Raw genomic sequence first — 26,964 nt, 5'->3', positions numbered from 1 at the left:
CTTGCACAGGGGCTTGTTTCCGCGATCAAATATTCAGCTCGACTAGTTCAGAAACACGAAACGTATTTATATACTAGTCCAATCTTCGACTGACGTACCCCAAACAGATTGGGGAAACGGTTTCGGATCCATGTGGTGTCTGTGACTGGGCCAGAGCATCAGAAGAGCAGTCCAGTCGCTAGTAGGTGACCCCGAAGGCTTGGCTTAGACACCAACAAAAGTTGTTTTCACCTAACAGCAATTACAAAGTTACCGTTACGAAGTTGTCATGCGAGATCCGAAATGATAGTCAAAAATAAAAAAAAAAAATAGAACATGTTGTGTACTGTGTAATGTCTTGTTATGTCATCTGATAGATATTAATGTTGAATGTAAATACTCCCTGAGGGACACTGATTGGGTTAATAAAAATTAGAATTTGAGCGTATGTACTAGTCATAGTGGGAGCTAGCTCCCGTGAGGTCAACTTAATCGTGTATTATACTTATTCGGCTATCCGTAGCTTGTACAAAATGTAACCAAATCCAGCCGTTACAGTAATGATGAACATTCCTAGCGTTAATCTGTCAACGCAGACTGACATTAACTGCCACTTAGTTGCGTTGTCCATTTCAACAAGCTCCTCTTTTTTCTTCTGAAAAGCAAGATTATTACGGTATTTATAAACAATTCAGTAATAACGTACATATTTCAAGCTTGCACAAACTAGAGAGTCAACCAACTACAAAAAGGTATATGATTCCTATTTAACTGATGTTTAGACAATTCTGAGCAAGTGCAGATTTCTGCAGGGGAATGAACAACGCGTGGTGTTGTCACCTTTAGTGTCTATGGAAGCTAATAATACATTTATTGCTTGTAGTTCCAAACGGTATTAATGTTATATAATATTCAATCGTTCCACAGGGATTATTGATTATTGATTTGTCTATAATAGAGTAACTAAAGGAATAGACAATTTTATCTCCGACATGAAATTTTCTGCCTTGAGTATTTCATCACGGAAATTTAAGGAGGTTGACCTAGGGTAAGGGACACAACTCTTAAAAATCATTGGAACGATTGTATTCAGTGTTTAACATCAATCTTATGTAAGGACCAAAGTAACTTGGACTGATTTCATTCTGTCTGTTTCCAAGGAAAGCTTAATAGGCTTTGGTGAAATTGAATGTAATACAAACATATCACTGATTCCTAGAGTTATACCCCTTGCCCTAGGTCTACCTCCTTAAATCTGTTGATCGATATTTCAGCGGATTAAGATGTGTGGATGAACTGCTCATGAAAATAGTTTACGTAGATTTAATAATTTCACTTATCTTTTGGACAGGCCATCATAATTGATATGACTATTGTTCAAACTTGAAATAATAAACACAAGTCGGAGTTCAATGGTACTAATTACGCGTAGGACAAATTGTTACAATGCGAGGCAGTAGATTCTACCTGGAAAGTCAAAGAAGGTCTCTCAAATTTGTTATGAAGTTTGTATATCACTTCAATCGAAATATACCATAATTTTTGTTTCCTTATAATAAAGGTTCATCCTAACACTTGTCCACGATCTATAGTATAAAAACTTTCCCAAATTTAAAATGATTTTCCTATCCTTCATTTTCTGAATCTAAGGCAGAGAAAATAAAAAAAAAACATCAATCTGTTATGGCCTTCAATAAATTAATTAAAGTCTTTCTCCTTACAGCAAGTAAAACGATTAACTTCAGGGGATATGGTTGATTAAAGGTCTCAGTATCGTATTAATTTTCCCATAGACTTCTATAGTGAAGTGCATATTTTTAGGATTTTTTAAAAAATATGTAAATTGATTCAATAAAACTTTCACTTATGTAGCATTTCTAAGGACATGTGAAAAAATAATTTCCCGCAAAGAAAATAGGGTGAGTCCACGAAGATCGGACAGAAAAGTAGTCTCGAACTATAAATAGCCATTTTCCCTACTTTCACTTTCGTTTTGCACTCACCAAACCAACCTTTTCAGTGGAACATTTTTATGATATTATGTTAGATTTTCTTTTCAAAAAGTTCTTCATCTTACAGTGTAATGTTTGCTCTATTTTATAAATCATTGTTCATATCTTTTGACAAAATATTAGTTTGTAGAGAGGTAAAAAGAAAATGCACTATATTTTTATAGCATCCATGTTTTGACGTACACCTGCTCAGGGATATGCAATACGATACTGGTACCTAAATGGCGGATTCACCTGATGACCTTCCTTGGGTAGTTTTGAGAGGGATATTAAAACTTTTTTATTCCAGAAAGATTAATTCTCCTTGTGTATTGTCAAGTTTACTACCTGAAATATTTCATCAGGTTATGGTCATTATTTCACGGGAATACAAACTGTATTTCATGAAGTTTACTTTTATATTCGATGTAAAACTTACCCTCGATCGGTGTTTACATGTTATGAAGAGTAAAGGTATCAATATATACTTCTTCAACCACTTGGGCATCTCCTTATCTTCACGGTAATATATGTTAACCACAAGAGCCTGAGCAAGTATCGTGAAACCACCCAGGTACAAGGTAAAGCTGAAATATTGACCTGCAAGAAAAAGAATCTTTTATCATGACGATTAAGCAGTAGTTTAACTCTATTTGTATTGTATAAATGAGTCTTAAGAGTAATCAAGGGAACCCAGATTCTAGCGGAAATCAAAAGAATGTAATCCAGGGACGAAGACCAGACATGGAAAACAGACAAACACAACAAAGAACATAAAGTAACTACAATAATACATACAAAGTAACAAAAGTAAATGAGCAAGACCGACTCCACTAAAAACTGGGAGCATGGACCAGGTGCATCGGTAGGATAAGCGTCCTCTGCTTTTCTAGAAACCCCCGCCGAGTTGCTCATAAAAAGTCAGTCCGGGGTAGCGGAAAGAAAAACTATGACACGTTTTCATGGTGCAATTGGATACACCGTAACAATACACGAGTTCCTGATGACCATAAATCTTCTGTAGTGATGACTTCAATCTTGTAGCAACATAACCCTATTCCAGAAGGTCTAGCGCGATACTAAAAGTCCGCGTATTTACGGCATAATGTATGAGTTGTGATATGAAAACTCCATACGCAGGTGCTGAAGGGATATTGCCACAGTTAAAAGGGAAGTTGACAATTCTGAATGAAAAGCCAACACGTTTGTCGTAAAGTTTAGGCAATAGTTTTCCTTTCTTCATTTTTTGTGTAGAATCTGCTCACAGATGTGCGTTTAATCAATTACAATGTAAACATTACGCACAATACTCGTACTACTTATAGCGTAACGTTCCATTAGTCGAAAGACGTATTGAAATGTAATGCTAATGACAAAAGACTAAGATATTGAAACAAGGGGCGTGAACGTACAATTATTGAACAAACTAAACAAATACATGTAACTGATTTTATAGTATATACCATACAATTGTGACTTTACTCACTGTCTATACTATACATTGTTCCGTGAGTAGCACAAGTCCATGTATAGTGTCGGGAAGATTGATTTCAGAATGTGTTTCAAATGTTATTAGGTCTTTGGGGGTCTAGGGGATGCGGGGTTATGACCCCACCCCCTTTTACTCGAAAATTTGGTAAATTTCAATGCATAGTTTTGACAGACTTGGGCAAATTATAGTCTAGAACCCCCTTGCATGAATGTTCAGTATTGGAACCACTCGTTATATATGTCTGGACATGCACATAAAATACGAATTATTATTGCGCATTCAATGATGATGTTCTTGGGATAGAGTAGGTCTTCACTTGATTAAGGAGGTTGACCTTGGGTAAGGGACATAACTCTTGAAATCAGTGATATGTTTGTGTTATATTCAATTTCACCAGAGCCTATCAAGCTTTCATTTGTAACAGGATGAAATCAGTCCAAGTTTCTTTGATGCTTACATGAGATTGATATAAAATGTTGAATTCAAACGTTTCAATGATTTGTAAGAGTTGTGTTCCTTACCCTAGGTCTACCTTCTTAAATAACCACCGACTGGTACCTGGACATTTGAGATCTTTCTATCAATATATATCGAATGTTAAAGAGAAATTTAGATCAACTGAACTCTGTCCCTTGAAATGAAAATCTTCATTATATGCGCTATTTACAACACCATAGCGAAATTGTCTAACGGTTATGCTACTAGATTTTTGTTATACAGAACTAAATCAACATGGCCTATGGGGGTTTTGGCTTACATTTTATTGGTAAAACATAATATTTCCAATAAACATTAAAGTTTAAAATGCTTCTTTTTATGTGTCTAACTTCACAAGAAAGTAACGTAAACGTCTTTTAAGAGGCTGTCCGTGTACAATCTGGCAGATCTTTATGAGTGACATAGGGTAAATGTTATTCCACTGAATTTTTTGTAATGTATATATAAAATGTATGTCAAAAAATATAAAGTTTGTTTTCAATCGACATTGGATGACTCAGAAAATTATTTTAAAGTTCCCTAACAAAGAAACTAAATATTGCTCAAATTAAAGTGTTATCTCCCTTATTTAAATGAATTTCAATGCTTTCTATGTAAATTATTTCTCTTTAATCGTTAAAGTTAATTCAAAACCAACATTCAACGTTGAGAGAAAATATGTATTTGTGATATGAAATGGGGGATTTTTTTTTAAACAAAACCCATTGCCTGGTTTTGCACGGACACCCTCTTAAAAGTATAGTTTCGCTTAAGAATCACGCGGCAGCAGAAGATAGGTATTTCTAGCATACAGTTTACGAAAAGGAAATTTGACTGAAAACTCTCCGAAACTCGTACAGAAAATTTTCAAAAATCAAAGTGTCGGTGAAAGTTTGGATTACAAGATATTAAACGCTGAATTTTAGTTGAAATCAACTATTAAAAATACTAAAAAAATTCCCGTCCAAAATGTTCATGTATAATTCATTTCACACTATAACCCTTATAAATTTTATACTATGCAGCATCACTTAGGAAACGAACATAAAGATTACCTGTAGGTTTAACAAATGTATCTCGGCCTAATGGTACAAAAATCAAATAAGTGGTAAATCAATCCCTGCATGATTTGTCATGTCTTCACATGGTTGTGTTGTCGAGCCTTTTGTCTTACTCAGTGGCGGATCTAAGAGGGGGGCGGGGGCGCCCCTCTTAGACAAAAATGGTTGTTAAATCATGAAAAACACTCACTTCGTGATCCTCACCGGTGATTCTGTCAAGAATATTCTGCTGCCCCACCCCTTACCTAAATCACTGGATCCGCCACTGTTACCAAGTCTAAATCTTCCACTAGACACATGAGTCACAGTGGCGGATCCAGAAAGAGAAGGTTCCGGAGGTTGGGACCCCTCTTTTTGGAAATATTTTGTTATCTTAATGCATTCATGCCAAATTTTCAGAGAGTCATGTACTCACCAAGCACTGAATTGTATACTCAACCAGCTTGCATTGAATCATGTACTCAATAAGTTTTCTGATCTGAACACACTGCATGATTCTGATCTGGGTTACTATATTATATCTATCAGTTTATTTTAGAGAGAAACTTAAGATTCCTTAATCAATTTCTCACCAAGCCATGGATTAGCATCAGCCGATGGAGGCAGTTTGTCAGCAACAAGCAACTGAAAAACAGTCTGGGACAAGAGGACAGTCACCTCCAAGGACACCTTTTCGCCGGAATCAACAGGAAGTATAAAACCAAAGGCACCCACAAGGGTAATTACTACGGATGGCAAAATTATGTTTGCTTCGTAGTAACCAGGTTTTCTTTGCAGATACAAAAAGTATGCAATATCTACAAATGAATAATCATAATTTGAATAATTAATTAAGCGTCTCTCTGCCGGAACCTTAACTATGGTCCATTCAACGTGTTTCTGCATGTAAGTAAGGTCTGCCGAGTCTTGGTACATGAAAAACATATTAATTCCACGTAAATCGTAGCTCCAGGACCCAAAGGTCAAAGTGCAAATCTGCCTGTCGTAGGGAAAGTTCGTAATGTCCAATGGACACTGTAGTTCCAGAGTAGTTGGAAAGTTATAACTAATAGTGCCATTTTTTCGAACATATGCCCTGTAGTCGAGAAATCCATAAAACTCTTCGGAAACACTACAAGATATAAAAAAAAAAAGTTTCAGTTACCATGGTTACCGACACATCCGGTGAGAGGGGCTTTCACCAACTATAAAAATGTATATTTTCCTTGGGATCTTTGTGCATAAAGTCGACAAAAATTGAAATCAGTGTCAAGAAAACTTCAATATTTCGACTTAATTTTGTAACTTTAAATTCACACAAGAAAAAATCCCTTTTTTAATGAAAGATCTCGGAGACCAGTTATAAGTAATAATTCGTGGTACATCTTTAAATACTTAATATCATGGAGGTACTAGGATACATGTATAAGTTTGGACAAAGCGTTTATTATATGGACTTGACCCCTGATTAAAAAAAAACACACATAAATAGGATTTCGTTATATCTTTTCTAAACACGATCAATCAGTTCAAATTAAAAAAAATGAAGAGAAACTAAGTGATTTGAGGTCCATAATCAAATATCACCTGTCAAACAAAAGAACGTCAGGTTTCCAAATTTGTTGAAATGGTAAGGTAAGGGAGGTAATGTTTCCATAATCTGCAGGGTTCCAAGTCAGCAAACAGTCGTTCCATCTCTAACAATTTTCAAACGAAAAGGTTATACAAGTAAATATTATTGACTAGGAAACTCACAAATAAACTAAATAAAATTTATAAGACCTGGAAAGAAGTAAAACGCACCGCAATGGTCAGGAAGTGATGGGGGAAGAAACTGTAGTCGCCCTATGTACCCCATGGGATGAAGTAGAATAAGTAAGCAAGTAAGAACTGTTGACAAAACCAGGCTTGACGATTGAACTTATTTCTATTTTCATGTTCTACAATGATTGTGGAAGCTTTATGTGGAAGTCTGGTATCATAGTATTACTGCGTAAGGTTTTCTATATTGGCTTATAGTTATTGGTCCGAGGCTAGCCATATTGGACTGAGGCGTAGCCGAAGTCCAATATTTCCAGCCGAGGTTCAGTAACTCAGCCAATATGGAAAACCTTACGTCAGTATACCTTTATTGACTAACCAGTCCAATACGCTAGGTGAATATGGATTTTAACCAGTCCAATATGACGTATTGGACGGCTAGATCCCGTATTTGGCGCACTTTTGTATTTTGCATTGTATTGGCAGTTTTTATCATATTTAGGCTAATATTCGAACGTTAGTCAATAATAACGTCTGCAACTTTTTGAGAAGACTTGGACACTTAGACCAAATACTACAGAAACTACTTGTATAGAATATGCATATATACAATTGCCCATTTGTTACTATAGTTACAGAATTTTTCATGTTTGTCCCGTATTTTGTCCGAGGGAAGTCGTTTTTGGTCATGGATAGGTGTATTGTTTCCTTGTCCCAATACGCGTCTGAGGACATAATATGGGAACAATGACACCTTTATCAACCAGTGGTGTACAATTGAAAAAATATTAATTCTATCAGAATTTATTTTTTTTTTCAAAATTCAAATGGTTGTCTAAAGAAAATTTATTCACATAATTAGTAGTTTTAAAAAATGTGCCATACATTATTTTTGTATTGACACGTATTTTGCAAAGAAGTTGTAATAAGAAATAAAGTAATGATACAAAATCTACTAGTTCAACTCCTATCTTCGAAAAATCTTTTGTCTAGTGCATGTACGCGTTTTTTCTTTTGTGTAACGAGAAAGGTTGATCGAGTCGTTCCGATGGTGTCAATATTTGGAACCAAGCATAAAAAAAATTTTGGAGCTTTTTTATTGCTGAAATAATTCAAGACATCTTAAAATGATAGTTGCCTAGGTGATGAAGTGTGAAACATTACTAGACCTGTTATATGGATAGTGAAAGAGCGTGGCGGGAAACATTTACAGTGCATTTCAATCGAAATATTAATTATCAAATCCTCCTTCAATATATCTTGGATCTAATTTCTGAAATGTATTGACTGTGCATGAATTTCAGCAAAATAAGGTTCCGTAAAAAAATATCTGATTTTCCACCATTACTAAATAATATGACCTGCCCTAATCTTCCATGGATCTCTACTTAAGAAACTTACCAGGCGGATCCAGAGGTTGAGCTTCAATATCTGCGATGGTTCATCCTACAAAAAATGTCGTACTACACAATAGCATTGCGAAATCATTTTTGCAAACTAAGTCAAATGTGTTTGTTTTACGCATTACAGTTCATGAGTTAAATACAAAATACCGCTGATGTTGCTTAAAAAGGAAGTTTACATTTTTCTGTTAAACTTTTGAACCCGAGCCCCTGTGCTCCCCAAAAGACGTCAATTTGACAGTTCTAACAGTTTTTCAGATACTTATATTATTTACGAATCATACATGAAACGATGGAGCAGTATAGCAAATAGAGTCATCACATTGTGAGACATATGCTACTCCTACAACGTAAGAGGTTGAAATTCCGTTCCTCCATACCTAAACCCCTTACTTCCGAGCGCCATATTGCATAACGCTGGTTGCGCCGTTCTTTGAAATCGGCAGAATTTAAGTAATTAACTATTTACCATTCAAAACGTCTTAAACAGTTTCTTTACCATAATACGGTAGAAGGTGACTAAGCTGAAGAAAAAATAAATGTCCTACCTGATGAGAAAATCCAGCAATCCTGGAAATCCTTTGTAAATGCAGTTAAAATGAACTTCATATTTGTTTTTAATTTTTTGAATCCGTTTGGTAAAATTACGAACTTTAAAATTTGCGAAACGAACATATCAAATTAACCAACGAATTGCCTTTACCAACTTAATGTTCGTTTTGTTAAAAATATATTGTATTCGGGATCCGTAAAATTAGTGACCTAATTCAAAACTCTAGTCATTTTGACAACTGTCTTCATTACACATGCTTTCTAGGTATTTAAAAAATATTTAGGATTTTTATCGCTCGATTTCCAGTGGTTCAAAACTTCTCTTATGTAAATAAAAGACTAAAAATGTTTTAAAACACATGTTAAGCTAATTCACATTTGCGGTGGCTTTCAACGTGTCAGATGCTAGAGGTTAGGATGGCACCAAGTCAGAAAATAGCTTGCCAGACAACCTCTACCATTGCTGGAGTAAGACGTATGCATGGTATTTATTTGATGTTAAATCGATCCTCTATCCTACATTTCACAAATTTGACATTGTTTGGAATTTTTCAGTCCTTTCTTCACTGAATCAAACATGATGGAGCAGAATGTAGAAGCAAATACCACCCCCATCACACTGTCAAGCGAGAGAATTGATCGCGAAGAGATCGAAGCTATTTGGCAAGTATTGCAACTTGATCATAAACGGGGGATGTTGAGGATCGAGGATCGAGAAAAAAAAATATCTATCGAAGGGTCATATGGAAAGGGATGAACATTTTACTATTATTGTAAAATAAAAAAAAAATAAAATAACGCTTAGTTACTATACGTAATATAAGAGTATGTAAATTAAACTTTATCTAAGGTCACAGTTCACGTACAAAAAAGTAAATGAACCCCATCTCCATAAAAACATTTGCAAGGAAATAAGGAAATTTCTAGTATAATCTATTATGAAAAAATGAGATGAAAAAACACGTAGTGAATATCCAAGTAAAAAATCAGAAAATAAACTGTTACGTGTCTTTTCCGGGTGTTTGCATGATCTCACTCATGAAACCTATCCCGTGTGTGTAGGCCATTAAAAAAGCAGGTTTTCTTGAATTGTATCTTCATTTTTCAAAGAACAACTCATACTTATTGAATAGAACGCTACACCATAACTACCCTCTACAAAATTAACTAGAACCTTTGACCGTTAACATTCACCCAAATTGAATTGATTATCTAGACCGTAACCATTCAGCTTCAGGTTCTTCCCAACATAAGATCTAGGACGCGTATATACACATATATATATGTAAATATATATATTTATATAATCATTTTCTCAATACATCATAAACTGAAACGTTTGGGAAAGTTTATTTCGTGGTGCATTTCTTTTCTTTTTAAAAATGTGTAAAATCGGATTTTTCATGCATATACACTCTTTTGGTAATTTCATATTTAAAAAGAAATACACAGGCAAGAGAAATATGTTTTTCCATTCCAAAATATAAATATATTAACTTTTCCTGTGTGTGACGTGACATCTTTCGGAGGTCCGCCCAGTCTTGGTTTTAAGGGGAAATATTTTAAAGTAAAATGAATAAGTTTTTGTGCATGGAGTGTATAATCTCGACCAAGAAATACATAGAAAAAAAATAAATATATTTTCTATTTATGCAGTATTTTTTTATCAACCCATTGTTAGGATGACCTCAACATTATGTCAATGGAGATTTTACACATGTTTAACAGTGAAATATGTACGTGCCATGCCTGCACATTTTTTTGTGGGAGGGAATCCCAAATCACATATTTTTTTTTACAGAATGTACCACCAAAATCATATTACCATTTATTGCGGGTTAAAAGAAGAAATGTACTGAGATGTATATGAGTTGTGTACAAGCGTTTCAGATGGTATTTCAGTCAAATAATACAAACATTGACACTTTTACATATATATGTGTGTGTCCTTGATCTTTACCACAGAAGAACCTGAACTAACTAAAACGCTTGTAGGTTGAACGGTACTATTTCTCATTATTTTAGGTTAGTCTTTTGTGTACCTTACTTAAGTAAATATTTCCGGACACTGTGATTCGAATTGTGCTGATACCCAAAATGTTTCATTAATTCCAGGCTCTAACATTATTATACTTTTTAAAAAATGCATTAAATTTTTTGAAAACCATTTTATATAAATATTATGAATTTTTAAAAGTTATGTGCCATTCGCAGAAAAAGGGGGAAACTTTGACCCCAAACATCGTCTGCTTAAATACCAAAGAATCGAGACGGTTTTGCTATGACTTTGATCGCAATTTTAGTTAGAAAAATGAAGATATTACTGAAAAAAAAGTCAGTTTATAGCTCCGTCATTGTTTTAAAGGTGTGAATTTTTCAAAGGTTTCACTATTGTCGCCTATGGGAAATAAATAGTACCGTTCTACCTTCATTGACCGTAACCATTCAGATCAATTGACTAAAACGCTTGACCATTACCAATCAGATCAATTGATCAGAACACTTGACCCTCACCATTCAGTTTAATCGAATGAATGCACGAAATAGTCACTTTTTCTCAAACGAAGGGGGTTCCGATCAATGCAGCCCCCCTATTCACCAGTGGGTATGCATTTTAATGGGGTGCATATAAAGCTTGCTGTTTTATGATACGTATATATTCATTTTTATTTAAATTCGATTCAACGTCTGCTTGTATTTCTTTCTCCGGAGTAAGGGCTATTATTCAGACTGAAAAGGATTAAACGGAGCCTCCTAATCCTGACACAAACACTCTATACCACCTATTTCAATGGCCGATTACATTGTGGTACATTGACAGTACTTACCAAGCTAATTAACTGTCGTAATGCGACGTCGATAAAGACTTTCACTTGCGTTTGGTTCGGCGGACAGTACGGTCTGACACTTGGGTCGTAACCATCTAACAACTGGTTAGTAAGTTTAGTCAAAAGGGTTTCCGTAGCAGTAATGTGTGTAGTTTCTGAAATGAGTGATTGGTTGGTTGGAGTTCATCGTCTATAGACATGCATTATACAGTATATTTTATGCTTTCATGAGAGGAACATTTGTTTTATGAAAAGACGATTTTGAATATATCCAGAGTCAAATTTTGTAAATACATTCATCAAATCTAACTTACCAAATACTGTGAGCAAAGCCCACAGATATGCGCTTGATGGCTTCATGCCCTCGAACTAGTTGTATTGATGTAATAAATTGTGGCGGATATTGTTCTTAATATGTTTATAAATCTGTTTTAAAACCCACATGTTGCGTCCGGTAACACTGAAAACCGTTCGGTTAATGATCTTGTGATACTGAACGTACTTGTCTTCTGTATTTTGACATTAACCTCGACTGCATAAGAACTTTAAAACAAAAGTAACCTCAGGCTTGCATGGAAGAGACGATGGATTTGAATACCAAATGAGCGACCAAATCAACTGATGTCACAGAATAATAGACTTACTATAAAATGATATAAGAGTATGTAAATTTCATTTCATCTAAGGTCACAGTTCACGTACAAAAAAATCTCCATAAAAATAACAATCTGCAATAAAATAAGAAAAGGGGAGTTCAATTTCTTGTATATTTCATTATAAAATTGAGAAATTTAGCGCTTACAAATATATTATTAATGTAGTAAAAATAGCAGTATTTCATGTTTTTAAAACTAATATAGAATTAATCTTGTGGTTACAACAATACTACGATGGACAGTAAAGGATATAGTTGCACGTTCATTATTTCAAAATACGATGTAGGTATTCAACATAATCTCATTTGCTTTTGAATACTTTGGATGCTTACCCTACCGATGCACCTGGTCCATGCTCCCAGTTTTTAGTAGAGTCCGAGTTGCTCTTTTGCTTTTGTTACTTTGTATGTATGATTTTAGTTACTTTCTGTTTTTTGTTGTGTATGTCTGTTTTTCATGTCTGGTCTTTGTCCCTGGATTACATTCTTTCGTTCTCTTGATTACTCTCTCATCAAAATGTAAATTAATCTTTTTTAACAAAAAATGTAGTTATCTATATATAAATCTGCATGGAAAAATTTTACACCTTAAGTTACAAAATGTGTGAATTCATTTATTCATTATATATTTTTTCTGTACAGTTGGTGTATTTATAGTTCAAACACTAAATTTATACATTTTTTTTCTGTCACATTTTCGTGTCGTAAATTTTCTTTTAAATGAAAGTACTCGTGTATTTTATCAACTTATATCGATTGTTTGAACGTGTACACCTCAAATAACCGTCAAATTGAAACAATAATAAAAGAATTAACGGGGGTCGACTTCAAAAGTATCTAAACACAAGCTTGTTGTTAATTTTAACATGTTTCTCTTTTAATTACATTCACTATTCTGATTATGAACGACTGTCTTAAAAAGATAAATAAACACAAAACTGTCCCACAAGTGATAATTTAAACTACAAATTTTCAGTTTCTAAATTTTTAAGTCAAAATTAAACTTATCGACCTTCAGGTCGAAACCGTCATTCAAAATATCAAAACTTCAAAATCAATGCTGTTCTGAGATATACGTATCTCTCAAAACACGTATGTGTCCTATAAAAGCACTCAGTCTCAAGGCATTCTGTTCCAGACATGTAAACCGTCTCGGTGATTGTAGGTGGTTGTGTGTTCGATTACCGGCCGAGTCACACCAAAGACTTTGAAAATTGTTAGTCACTGTACTTCTCCGCCAAGCATGCGGAATTTAAGGAGGTAGACATTGGGTAAGGGACACAACTCTTAAAAATCATTGGAACGTTTGTATTCAGCATTTAACACCAATCCTATGTAAGCATCGAAACTAATTGATTTGGATTAATTTTATTCTGCTTCAAACGAAAGCTTGAGAGGCTTTGGTGAAATTCAATATGATACAAACAAATCACTGATTTCATGAGTTATGTCCCTTACTCTAGGTCTACCTCCTTAAGGGAATAGGGTGACAATTGGTTGGTTTTGAGTCAGAATATTGTGTCCAAGTGCTTTGACATGTCTATAACTGTGAGCTGTTTCTTCTGTGAGCTTGCACGATGAGGATTCTGCTAGTACAAAGCAGGGTCTTTTCAGTTGGTCAATCGTTTTCATCCTGAAATGCATGAACTATCTGTCATTGGACGTGAAACCATAATCAATCCAGACATGTACAATAACATTATCGCCGATGTTTTAGAATAAATAGCCATATAGAATGATTGTTAGAAATATTAGAGTAACAACACCAGGCCACAGAGTTACGCCGATCCTTTTAAATCCTTACTATGCCACCGTCTATAATTTTTTTTGGATTTGATTTGAGGATTTTTGATCCGTCGAAATATATGGCCGCCGTTACTAAAAATAGAACATAAGGGTCCGACAGAAGTTCCTCTCATATATCTCCAAAGCCGTTAGGTTTAGCAAATTCTTTCAATTGCCGAAATGATCCTTATGATAAGGGCTACAAAAGTATGTATTGGATCACTGATGTCGGACGACTCCTCATTAGAGTTATTGCCCTTGAAAAGAAAAAAAAATGACGTTTACAGTTTTAGTTAATATCTTGAAAACAATGATTAATAGAAAGAAACTTTCAAATATTGTTGAAAATTTAATAATCCTTATGACGAGACCAACAAAATTAAGTCTACATTGGATCAAAGATGTCGGATGACTCCTTGTTAGAGTTATTGCCCTTAAAAGGCGAAAAATTAAGTTTTTAGCAGTTTTCATCCAATATCCTGAAAATTATAATAGATAGAAAAAAACTTTTGATTGATGAAATGATCCTTATGATATGTCCTACCTAATTCTTCTTTTGATTCAAAATTGTCGGACAATTCCTTGTTAGAGTTATTGCCCTTGACAGACAAAAATGAACCAGGTGAGCGATTCAGGCTCCTGGGAGCCTCTTGTTTATCAATTATTTTCAGTTGTAGTATCTATTCTTCGTGTCTTCAATGTTGGAAATTACTTCAGAATTATAAGATAAGTTTTAAAACATCATGGTTTAAAACGAAAGATGCATGTATTCCTTGAATTTTGTAACACGCTGTATTTAATTTGTTTTTTTTTTTAAATATCCTGTGGTCCAAAATCTCTTTTCTTCTATTTCAGATACCATGTATATAGAACGTCCGATTTGATTGTACATCTAAAAATTCTAGAAGAGTAGTGGTGGATGCAGGAATTTTGAAAATGGGGCTTCAGGAGGGGTTCCAGAAAAAAAGGGGGGCTTCCATGCTATTATTTGCTGATTTTCGGCTTTAATTTGCGCTAAATTAATTAAATTTTCAGACAAAAGTGAAGGGGTTCGAAACATGGATCTACCAGTGGAGATTATTGTTAAAACGAAGATATTACATACGTCGTATCTGATAAAAAAAAGTCGAATAATGGTATAATACAAATATATTATTTTTTGTAACACTCCAGCTAAGAATCGTGCAAATTGCAATACATGCAACATGGTTGGAAAGCCTGCATCTCTTTACTTTTGATGCTTTGTTTAAAAAAATGCTATATTCAACAGAAATTAACATGTGACTTTACATAAAACCTTTGAAGTTAAGAGATATAAATCATACGGAATGTATTGTAAAATTCAAATTAAGGGAGATTAAAAAATAAAAAATACTGAAATACATTCAATGGAATGTAGTATGTAGAAAGACCAGACAGATCGGAGTAAATGAGTATACATTTTATCACATTAACCCATAAAGCAACTTATTATAACGAAAAATTAAAATACGTAGCCTTTGTGTATCACACATTAGAGAATTTGCAAAATTTTTACAAAGGCTGCTACTTTAATCATGAGATAAAATCAAGTTATAAGTCATATCTGAGGTTACGAATAACACAAGAACTGTATAAAACAAATTTGTCCAGGCCCCTGGACATATTTAGAGTATTTATAAAAACAACGGAGAAATCTTATATGGTATCAGAATTAATATCCGATTCGAAAACCACTGATCCATAGATCGATCAGATTAAAGCCGAGCCTAAAGTGATGCTACATAGTTGAGGGCGAGAGATGAGTGGTCCGAGACATGGGTGAAACTATGTAAAACGTGACTAATTAGTGATGCAGAGAACAAAGGGATAGCTTTTTTAAATTATATTTTTATGGTAAGACTACATTTTTATTTTTATGTTGTTTTATTGTACATTCCAACTTTTAGTTGTTTTATGTATTTATACATTTACAAAAATGTTTTGGAGAAGTAATATAAATGTTAAATACGCTTGGAATCGTGATTTTTTTGTTTAGTAAGTTCATTATTTATTTCTTTTTTTTTGTACACTTGAATAAAAGAATATTTTAGTCACGTTAATATTGAATATCACTATATTGTTTAAGACATTACCGGTGGTAAATCTGTTTCACAAATAAAAAGCAGGAAAGGCCGATTCGGTGCACACGATCCGGTTCTTATGCTGAGCGAAACACCCTTGGTTTTAGTACAAGGTCTTAAAGTTTGTTTTTTTTTCTACTTTTCGGTTTCGATGATTTGCACGGTGACATTTTCTGGTCTTGACTGGCTATGAATATTTCTGTCGATTTAGTCTTTTTTCATATACTATCTACTAGTCTAAGAACGTCGAATAAATTATAGTATACTATACCAGTGAGTGTATATTATAATATAAATTCCCTTACTATACGTAATGAAAATAACGGCAATTTCAAATTCTTTTCTTAATCGAAATGAAGCCGATAAGAATAGAATTTTGCTGCCTTTAAATGCCTAATCGGTGTTAGATTCCTGCTTCAAATTTGATAGACCCTCTGCTTGAAAATCGGAAGGCATATAGTTATCATACTACCTGTTCGTTCGTCCGTCCTTGTTTTAATCCACAACTCATCTCAAATCGCTGAATGGAATTTGATGAAACTTTTACACATTCTTTACCAAATGTTGCCATTGCACACCTTCTATGATGTTTTCCCATCTTTTATAGGGAGATGAGCGGGTGTATCACTAAGTGAGCTTTGCTCGCAGTTTTTTTTCTAGTTTAAAATATGCTTTCTTTCTTCTAAGAAATATATTAAAATTTAATTTGATATTCTGTTGTTTGCCTTCCAAAAATATCGATTAGTGAAGGAATAATCGTTACTTGAAATGCTAACAAAATAATAGTGCGATCTTATTTTACATTTTTGTATTTTTTATAAAAATAAACCGATGTCATTTGTGACATATTGAAATATTTTTTGTCGTTGAATGTTTTAAGATATACTAAAACGATAAGAAACACTGAAAATATCAACATAGCCGTTGGCCTACTAACTGTTTAATTGTACATTGTTAAAATTAATATCCGTAAAAGTTATGTATAAAACAAGACCGTCATCTGGTCACCGTAAGAAACTGAATTTAATCATGCCCGATCTCTCAAATGCAAAAAGAAAAAAAAAATGGTTCGTAAAAATCTATTAAAATCAAATTACGAGTTTATCAACGAGTATACCCCTTTCAAGATTCAAGATTCAAGATTTTATTTAGAAAAGCTCAGGCACAGTGTGCAACATGAGCAAACAAACGTTACAACATACAACATATCAAACATACAAAGACAAAGACAAAGTGACATATATATATGGAAGAGAAGAAACATAGCGGACAGGAGTAAATCACTTCTAGGCAAAAAGTTTTCCGAGTCCTTTCAAAAATAAAGATACATTTTTCAAAAGATTAGTGTGACACAAGGAGAACATACCCACCATTTTGACAATACTACAGTTTTGCACATAATAATTTGGGATATATCTATTTCGTAATGTTATTATTTCTTGGTTGTTACAAACAAAAAGGTAGTGGTATTCGTCACCAACAACATCTAACGAACATTTTGTACATTTTCTATTTTCTCTATCTATGTGATACCAACGTCCAGTTTCAACAGGTATACGAAAATTACTAAGTCGAAACTTCGTAATGTAAATTCTATGTTTTTGTTCAAGTCTTAATAAGTATGGTTCAATGCAAAATTCTTGTTTAAATAAAGAGTAAAAATATCCTCTTGATGATACACTTATTTGTGAACGCCAATGTTGTACAAATTGATCTATCAAAATCTCTTTTATATGAAATTTGATCATTTTAACCTCAACTTGCATCTGGTATCCAAATATAAAGCTTAGTCCTGCATTGTCAAAAATAGATTCAATATTCTTAACAAACGTAATCTGACTTTGACCTCTAATATACAAGTTATATAATAATCTATAAATCTTGGATGACAACTTTTCTGTGGACATCAATCTGCTCCAAAAACATAATGCTCTACATTTTATATTGATGTCCAGGGGGTATCTACCCGTCTCTCCATAAACCAAATAATTTGGAGTAGATATTCTCACACCCAAAATTCTTTTCAAAAATTGTAAATGTACTTTTTCTATATTATCGTTCTTCCCAGTCCCTCAAATTTCACTTCCGTAAAGTAGAATAGGGGCTACTAAAGAGTCAAAAATTTTTAACTGTAAATCAATTGGCAAATTAAGATTTCTGATCTTATAATAGACTGCATATAAAGCCCTTTGAGCTTGCTCTAATAACTTCTTTTTGGTGTGAACGAAATTACAATTATATTGAAATAAAATACCCAAGTAGGAGTAGCAGTCTGTATATTCTAGATCATGACCGTCAAACAATAATGGTGCTGAAGGACGAAACTTTCTCTTAGAAAAAATAACAACTTTTGTTTTACTTTGGTTAACTTCGAGTTTCCATAGTTTACAATACTCATTGAACACATTTAAAACTTTTTGCATGCCATCATACGTTTCTGAAAACAGTAATGTATCGTCAGCGTATAACAAAAGAAACATCTTCATAAACTCATCTATATGCTGGGCCAAAAGATCATCTATAGTTTGTAAAGATGAAACATCATGATTATCAAAAAAGCTTTCCAAATCATTCAGGAAAATTGAAAAAAGAAAGGGAGACAAATTTTCTCCTTGGCGAACGCCTATAGAACAATTAAAGAAATCAGAGCATTCGCCATCTCTTCTAACACATGATTTTACGTTTTGGTACATATTTTTTATAACAGAGAAACACTTTCCATTTATACCAGACCTTAACATTTTTGTCCACAATCCACTTCTGCTGACTTTACCAAAAGCTTTGCTAAAATCGACAAATGTACAAAACAGCTTCTTTTTATGTAAAAAATAAAGTTCTATAAATGAGTTTAAAATGAAAATATTATCTAAAGTCGAATGGTTCCTCCGAAAACCGGCTTGTACTGGTGAAATCAGGTTACTTTCATCTGCAAATGAGGTAAGTCTATTATTCAAAATGCTCGTAAAAACTTTACTATAACAGCTTAATAAACTTATCGGTCTATAGTTCTTGAAACATATTATGTCGGGACAAAACTAATTACGTATGGAAACAAAACAACAATTAATTAGAAAACAGTTCAATATTTAATTATACAGCACCATAATATATGTATTAACAAAACACATAAATAAAAGTGTATTTTACTTTATTCAAGGGGAGATGATTTTAACAAAATATACTGTAATTAATACACTACTTTATCATCTATTTGAGAAAGATTTTGGATTTAATAATCGTTTTTCATGTTTCCAGCATTTCAAATAATATCAAGCTAAAACTTAGTCAAAATTTTAGTCTTAAACATTCCTACGATAAAGTCCAATATAAGAAAACATGCACACTTATTGCATATAATCAAATATCTTTTCTTAGTTGCTTTCGTTTGATGCATATATATTTACATTCATTTCAACTACATAACAAATATAAAGAAGTTTAATATATAGTTCTATAAATTTTAAGTAGCACTCAAGCTAAGAATCATGCAAAATGTAATTCATGGCTGAAAAGCCTTCATATTTTTATTTTTGATATTTTGTTTGAATTGCCATAGCAAAACAGAAATTATCATTCAGATTTTCATATAAACCGTGTTCATTTGAGATAAAAAAAAATTATATAGAATGCATGGAGATTTCAATATTAAGGGAGATAACTCTGTAAATGACACTCAAATGCTATAGAATCTATTTGATTTTCAATGTTGATCATCTCCTAAGAGCAGGCAGATTTGAATGAATAATTACACATTTCATGATATAGACCCATAAAACAACTTAATTAGAAAACTAAAAATATGTAGTCTTTTTTGGGGTATATAACATTTTTCAGATTTTGCATGATTCTTAAAAAGACAGCTACTTAACTCCTTGCAAATATCAAGAGAGTATGCTTGAATTACAAAAACTTCTCCATTTCAATACATTTTAGATGGAAATAAAGGACTCCAAGAACAACAGAATGACACACAAGTCTACTGGCGGGTCACTGCCGCCGCTTAAATATAAATTTGGGAAAAGACGGAAGCGAGACAGCAAGGCCAAATGGCTCCTTATTTTAATTATCGCAATTGTCTGTGTCGTGTTAGCAGTAACAGTAATTGCACTTACAATATACTTAACGAGTGATACAAACATGACAGGTAAACTGTAATGGACTTCGGTCAATCATTTAAGGTGTTTCTCTATTCAAGTCAACTAGCTTAGAAAAAAGAAATATCTCCAAACATTTCTCTAATTCGAACTCAGTTTGAGCTCGTGATGGTTTACTTGTTGCTTTTTCCATACCTACCTTATTTTCATTTACCTTTTGAGTAATAATGTGATGGTTAACTTGTTGCATTTTGCATACCTACTTATTTTCATTTACCTTTTGAGTAATAATGTGATGGTTAACTTCTTGCATTTTCCATACCTACCTTTCATTCCTCTTTTATCCATAGACATTTTACATTTTCAATGATAAAACTGTGGGATAGTCAATGAACATGCGTTAAGCATGCTCAATATACAATTCTTTTGTTTTTAAGTAGCAGTCTAAGTAAGAATCATGCAAATTCTGTAATATGTGATACAACCCCCCCCCCCAAAAAAAAAAAAAAAAATTAAAAATAAAATAAAAATTGTTATTACGTTGTTCTATGCGTATAAAAGATGCAATTTATAATCAATCATTGCAATCTGTCTATTTTACATAGAAAATTCAATAATTTCTATTGTATTTCAGTGTCCTTTGCAGAGTTATATCCCTTGATTTTGAATCTATAGTAGATTCCTTTTAATTTATATCTCCGATGAATAGGAGCTATATGAAAAGCCACATGTTATAATTTCTGTTTATATTAAAATTTTCAACAAAATATCATAAATTAAAATATGTAGCTTTCCAACCATGAATCATATTTTGCACGGTTCGTAGCTGCATGGAGTATTACTTAAATTACCCCAATCGGAACACCACTCGGGCTTTCCGGGGAAAGGGTGCACCCGTAAAGGCCGAGTGATATTTACACTAGCTCTTCCTCGCAGATGTCACACATGCTCATCGACTTAACACGAAAAGGTCTACATGATGAGTGTAAATGACTTGTAGCAAAGTAAATTTCATATAGAGAAATGACTATTGCGTTGTTTCAAGAAAGTACGTGTATACTCATTGGTCGATTGATGCCAGTTCTCATAGATTATAGTTCTAACTCCATTAAAACTAGTTTTAGGCAAAATGAAAATTATTCAGTGAGGCAACTGCCTCATTTGCTTTAATGGGTATTACGATCCTGCCCCATTAGGAAACAAATTACAAATGTATAACCTTTCTCTTTCAGAGATAACTGAATCACAAATTGATGCAAGTGGTGATAATTCATTAGGTGAGATACTAATCCAGCAGGTAGAGTCTAACTCGAATTTTACAAAAAAAAATTGCAGTATCACAAAATTCAAAATCCCTAAAACGCCAAGGCTTTACTCCTTGGATTGCACAAGGTAGAACTACTCAGTGCTGAATTTGGCTTTCTAATTTATTTTTATTGGCTTGTAGTATTTCTTGTATCTATTTTTTACATCCACCTTCCATGTACATCATGCATTTTGGTCTAATGCTGCTGATGAGAGATTATTCATTGAACGGCACGGCATACAAAAACTGAACAATATTCATTTGGTTGGAATTGCCCTGTTGAAATAAATAAAAGTCAGCATAAGCATTAATCCCTTTAAAAATATTTTTCTGCATCTAAAGCATGTTCATAAACCACAAATGAGAAAATAAATGATAGTGACACTTGAACTTGTCAATGAGCCAGTTTTTTCTTTTTAAAAAAATTATCAGATTGAACGCTGGGAGTCGGAAGAATCAATAACAAAAAACCTATTGGATCTTAGGAAAATCTCACTTTGAGATTTTTTTACGACACTGTTTTTCAGTTCTTGTAAAAATGTCTTGTATGTTTTCAATTTCTTTTCAAAATTGATGTTTTGTAGGTCCTATGCTTACAACCAAAACAACAACTGCACATAAAACGCAAACGCCAAAGCAAACATCAATGTCTGAAAGGACAGATCTAACCTCCACAAAGAAACAGACAACAGAGATTAAAATGACATCTACAATGCCTAGAACAGATTTGCAATCTACAACAGGTACTCAGACTCCATCCACAAAACCAACAACAACAGAGCTTAAAATGACAACTACAATACCCAGAACAGATTTGCAATTTACAACAGGTACTCAGACTCCGTCACCAAAACCAACAACACAGCTTAAAACGACATCTGCAATGCCTATAACAGATTTGCAATCTACAACGGGTGCTCCGACTCCGTTCCCAAAACCAACAACAACAGAGCTTAAAATGACATATACAATGCCCAGAACTGATTTGCGATCTACAACAGGTACTCAGACTCCATCCCCAAAACCAACAACAACAGAGCTTAAAATGACATCTACAGTGCCTAGAACAGATTTGCAATTTACAACAGGTACTCCGACTCCGTCCCCAAAATCAACAACAACAGAGCTTAAAATAACATTTACAATGCCTATAACAGATATGCAATCTACAACGGGTGCTCCGACTCCGTTCCCAAAACCAACAACAACAATAGATCCTGACCCATCCCCATCGCCGGAACCATCTACATCAGGGATTCCGACTCCATCAACAGAGCCATCCACAACACAGGGTCTAACTCTATCTACGGGACCGATAACAACAATTGAAACCACACTTGACCCCACTAAGAACTATTCATCGTCGGAGACTTCGTCGACTAGCAAACAGTCGATTCCAACAACCGAACAAACTTCTTTAAAACACATTTTAACAATCTTTAGTACATTGTCGAAAACAACGCTCACATCTAGTCAGCAGCATCCAACGACAGTGCTATTCACAACGGGTAAATCTTGGACAACGAAACAAGCGACTCCATCTGCACCTTATACTACAAAACTTATTTCGACTCATGAAGAGACAACAATGTCTAAATCAACACTCACTTCGATTCATGAAAGTTCAACGGCGGATATAGTTCGATCAACTAATCACCAACAAACCCATAACAACACGCCAACTTCTTCGTCCGTGTCAACATTACAGGCAATTTCAACCGATTCGACTTCAACAGTTCTCGGATCGACGCCAAAGAATGACTCAAGAGTTACACCGACCAATGACCAGTCTACTGGAACGGTAACACCAAGCAAGGAAGTAGCTACATACAGTTCTGACACAATGTCGTCATGGTCATCAACAACCAGACAAATCAAACCGAGCAACACAACAACAACAAACACCAACGGTGCATCAACGGGTTCTGCGTCGAAAATGACAACACCGTTACTTCCGAGTGTTACGTCTTGGCAAATGACAAGCACAACAAATACGGTGCAGACAACGACAACTGTAAACACCAAAGCACGTAAGTTGTCTTGTTAACTGACCATGAAAACGAAACTGTAAAGTAATCAAAACACATAAACTAAGACAAAAACAAAACAAAACAGGTGGCAAATACATACATTGATTATTAGTAGCCGAAGTCTGACGGGCAGTGCGGTTCAATACTTTTTTGTTCTGAAATGAAGCGTATATGAAATTACAGCTTTTTTACTGGTTAACTTGAAATTCAGATTGTTTTCGACCATTATGTCAACCGAAAAACGACTATTCCGGCAAAGACAGTTGCATATATATTCCAGTCTTGAAACACTGAAGAATAACCAAATGAGATATTACCCTGCTTAAAAAGGATTTACATACAAGCCTTCCCTACATATGATGTTTGTTAAGGTATGTCAGAGCTGGTAAGCCACTATTCTGACGTCTTAAAGTCCATGTGTAACATAGGGAAACACTGACCCCCTCCTTTCGGACTTAATGGAACTATGATTTTAGCTGGTTAAATGTGTATACTTTCATAATTTAGATGTTAGTCATTTGGCAATTACTGCAAAATATATGAAATTTTCAACAAAACAGAGGATGAAGCTTAAATTTGATTTTTTAGTCTCTTTCAATCGGTTAGTGTGCCATTGTTGCCTGATAGAACAGAATTTAGGTATCAAAGCCGTAAAAATTACGATTCATGTGCAGCCTGAAAAAAATTTAATTCCCGATATCCAGATCTCATTGATACATATTCTGTTTCTGACGAAAAGTTACAGACAATTGATTTTAATATTATCAATGTTTTGACTACTTGTTTTACCAGCCCCCCCCCCCGTGTTTGTATTGCAATTTATCAGAATCAATTAACGTGAAGATAAAGAACCGAGATGTTTAACGCGCATTAAAATTTGGTTTATCCCACCATTTCCATCCTAAATGCCTGCACCAAGTCAGGACTATTGCGGTAGTTTCAAACTTTCCGTTTTTTTCCTTGATATTGCCATTTGTTATATGTACTGTATTCTTTGACTATCAGATCTGTAATAATTTTTATTACCACTAGTCACAACAACCTAGATCAGAAGTATTCTAACAGTGACGTTTTGGTTGTTCTTTTGTAGATATAAGCCTTATCGGGTCGATTATATCAAGTGTCAAGCCATTTATTCTTACATGTGATGCCACAAACGTTCCGGGGTGGACGAATCTAAAAATTGATCATTACTACGATGACAATCATATTAAACAAGTAGCAATGCTGACTGCTGGAAAAATTGTTCCAACTGTCTTTGTTTATGACAACTCTTTGACTTTTTCTGCCACCCATGATAAAGACAGGATATCAATCACGCTTATGGCTCATTCCTTTGACTGTAGTCATGCTGGAAAGTACACGTGTTCCGTGTCGTCTCCGGATGTGACGTCACTTTTGACCGACACGAAGGTTGAAGGTATGTTCACATACTATATTTTATAGTGTTGTTGTGCTGTTTGTTTAACACAAAAAAAAAAAAAAACAACAAAAAACAAAACAATGTCTTTGGAAAGTAAAGTCAGTTATAAAATACCAAATATATATATTGCAAATTTCGAATTGTATGCTAGGTTGTGCCAGGGTGACACTGATACAAAGATTAAAGTTAAAGAACGAACAAAATATTTCACTTTTTTCCTTTTTTTTGTGGTAATTTTCAAAAAGTTATATCGATTGCATCTCATATCCAACAGAAACTTTATTTGAAACATGAGTATAATGTATAGTTAAGTGCGCACAAAAAAAAACCAAAAAAAAAAAAAACATAAAAAAAAACAAAACAAAAACTGCTTTTTTTGTCTATAGCAATTCATTCGCCCGCCTTTAATAGTTATTTCAGGCGCTCCGGAAATCACATTACCAGATGGCATAATCGAGGGTCACAGCACATCTCTTACCTGTGTTGCCGAGTTCAATGGAACATCGGGCAATTTGAAATGGACATTCAGCCCACCTGGTTTGAGTGGCACATATTACGAACTCAACTTAGACCCCGCGATAACGAACAGCACAACTAGTTGTACAATGAGACTAGAGAGCCGACTGACATTTACTCCTGGAATGTACGATAACGGATCTAACTTCCGGTGTGAAATTGTAAATACCGATGGATTGAATGACACGACGGCTCTGGAAACAAAAGCACCGCTACTCGTAATAAGTGGTATGTTAGCAAAGTATAATGCTTAGTCTCTGAACACTTTCATCACTGACCTCATTTAAGCGACACAAGACTTCAAAAGAGTACACTTTTCCGATCAACGAGTATATATATTTTTTGATAGACGATTTTTCGTTTTTGCTTCAGCACAATAGTTGGTGAAAGGTGATGACAGTAATATGAAAAAGCAAAATTCCGTGTTTTCATTAATAATGCTATTGTTGTGTGTTCGTGTTTTGCGACCATCATTAATTATGATATATGCCCATTTTATTTTTTATATTTTCAGCATCAATGTGCGCTGGACGCAATTATCAAGTTTTGAACCACCCGTATGAGCCCTGTAGTAAAATAGTGTACTGTGCGAACAATGTCCCGTCTGTTCATGACTTTTCATGCCCAGTCAAAGACCAGTGCTATGACGCTGTCACGACGCAATGCGTTCCGAGGAGAAATATGTTAGCGTGACCTATCTAAGGTGCTTTCCATCATTCGGATCATCCCACAGATTTATTGGTTCGTACCAAATGATTCGTCTCATACAACACACCATACGAACCGGAGGTAGAATTAGAGAAAGTTGACTTCAATAATGGAAAACAAGCCCTTTAATTGTGTAATGTTCGGTCTCCTTGTGTGTATCACATTTTGAACTACGGGGGTGAATTGTGTACTTATTGTCAAGAATTATATTGTGGTGAAGATAATAACGCATGTTTTTTGTCAATTAGTGCTCTTAGGCGCCTACTATTTTACTACACTAATATCGTGAGTGTGTGTGGGAGCAGGGGTATTCTTCGAAATATGAACATTTTTATTCAACTTTTTATCTTAAAAACACTTCTTGTGTGTATGTCCAGAATGATATTTATAGAAATTAAATCCAAGAGCAAACGCAATGATGCAGAAGTAAATCGATTATTCCACCACTTTCTGCCCATCAGTTTGGCAATTTTACCCTTACAATTTTACACATGTAAAGCAGGCATTCTTTTAGTCCCATAAAGCCGACTTTCGCCGAATGAAAATTTAGGTTTGCACTCTATACATCCGTCCGCCCGTCCGTAAGTCAAGCAAATCAGTTTTTCGCACTTTTTTTCGTCGTGCTTGCAGATATGCAAAATTGATATTTGGTACATTGCTTAACCGTGACAGTTTGATTTTTGTTTCGGTCCGTTAATTTTTGCCGAGTTACGGCCCTTAGACTTAGAAAATTTATGCAATAACTCATTTTTCGCACTTTTTTCGTCATGCTTGCATATATGCAATTGAAATGTCGTAAATTGCTTAACCATGACAAGTTAC

General features: G+C 34.2%; 1 protein-coding gene across 1 annotated transcript; it reads right to left on the bottom strand.

The window, feature by feature from the left end:
- Positions 1-16,636, bottom strand: LOC148621300 (neuronal acetylcholine receptor subunit alpha-10-like). Its single transcript, XM_088574067.1, has 7 exons — positions 16,538-16,636; positions 11,524-11,625; positions 8,142-8,186; positions 6,567-6,676; positions 5,573-6,111; positions 2,410-2,570; positions 1-634 (listed from the first exon to the last, which is right to left on the bottom strand). The coding sequence occupies exons 1-7, from the start codon at positions 16,634-16,636 to the stop codon at positions 485-487; spliced, it is 1,206 nt and encodes a 401-aa protein (XP_088430193.1). The 3' UTR covers positions 1-484.
- Positions 16,637-26,964: the final 10,328 nt, after the last annotated feature.

This window comes from Perna viridis, chromosome 3 (assembly GCF_037379345.1).
Source record: "Perna viridis isolate PV_CMFRI_1.1 ecotype Kerala chromosome 3, ASM3737934v1, whole genome shotgun sequence".
NCBI classification, from domain to species: domain Eukaryota; kingdom Metazoa; phylum Mollusca; class Bivalvia; order Mytilida; family Mytilidae; genus Perna; species Perna viridis.
Note: the sequence above shows the minus strand (reverse complement) of the source record. Positions and strands in the feature narration are given on the sequence as shown.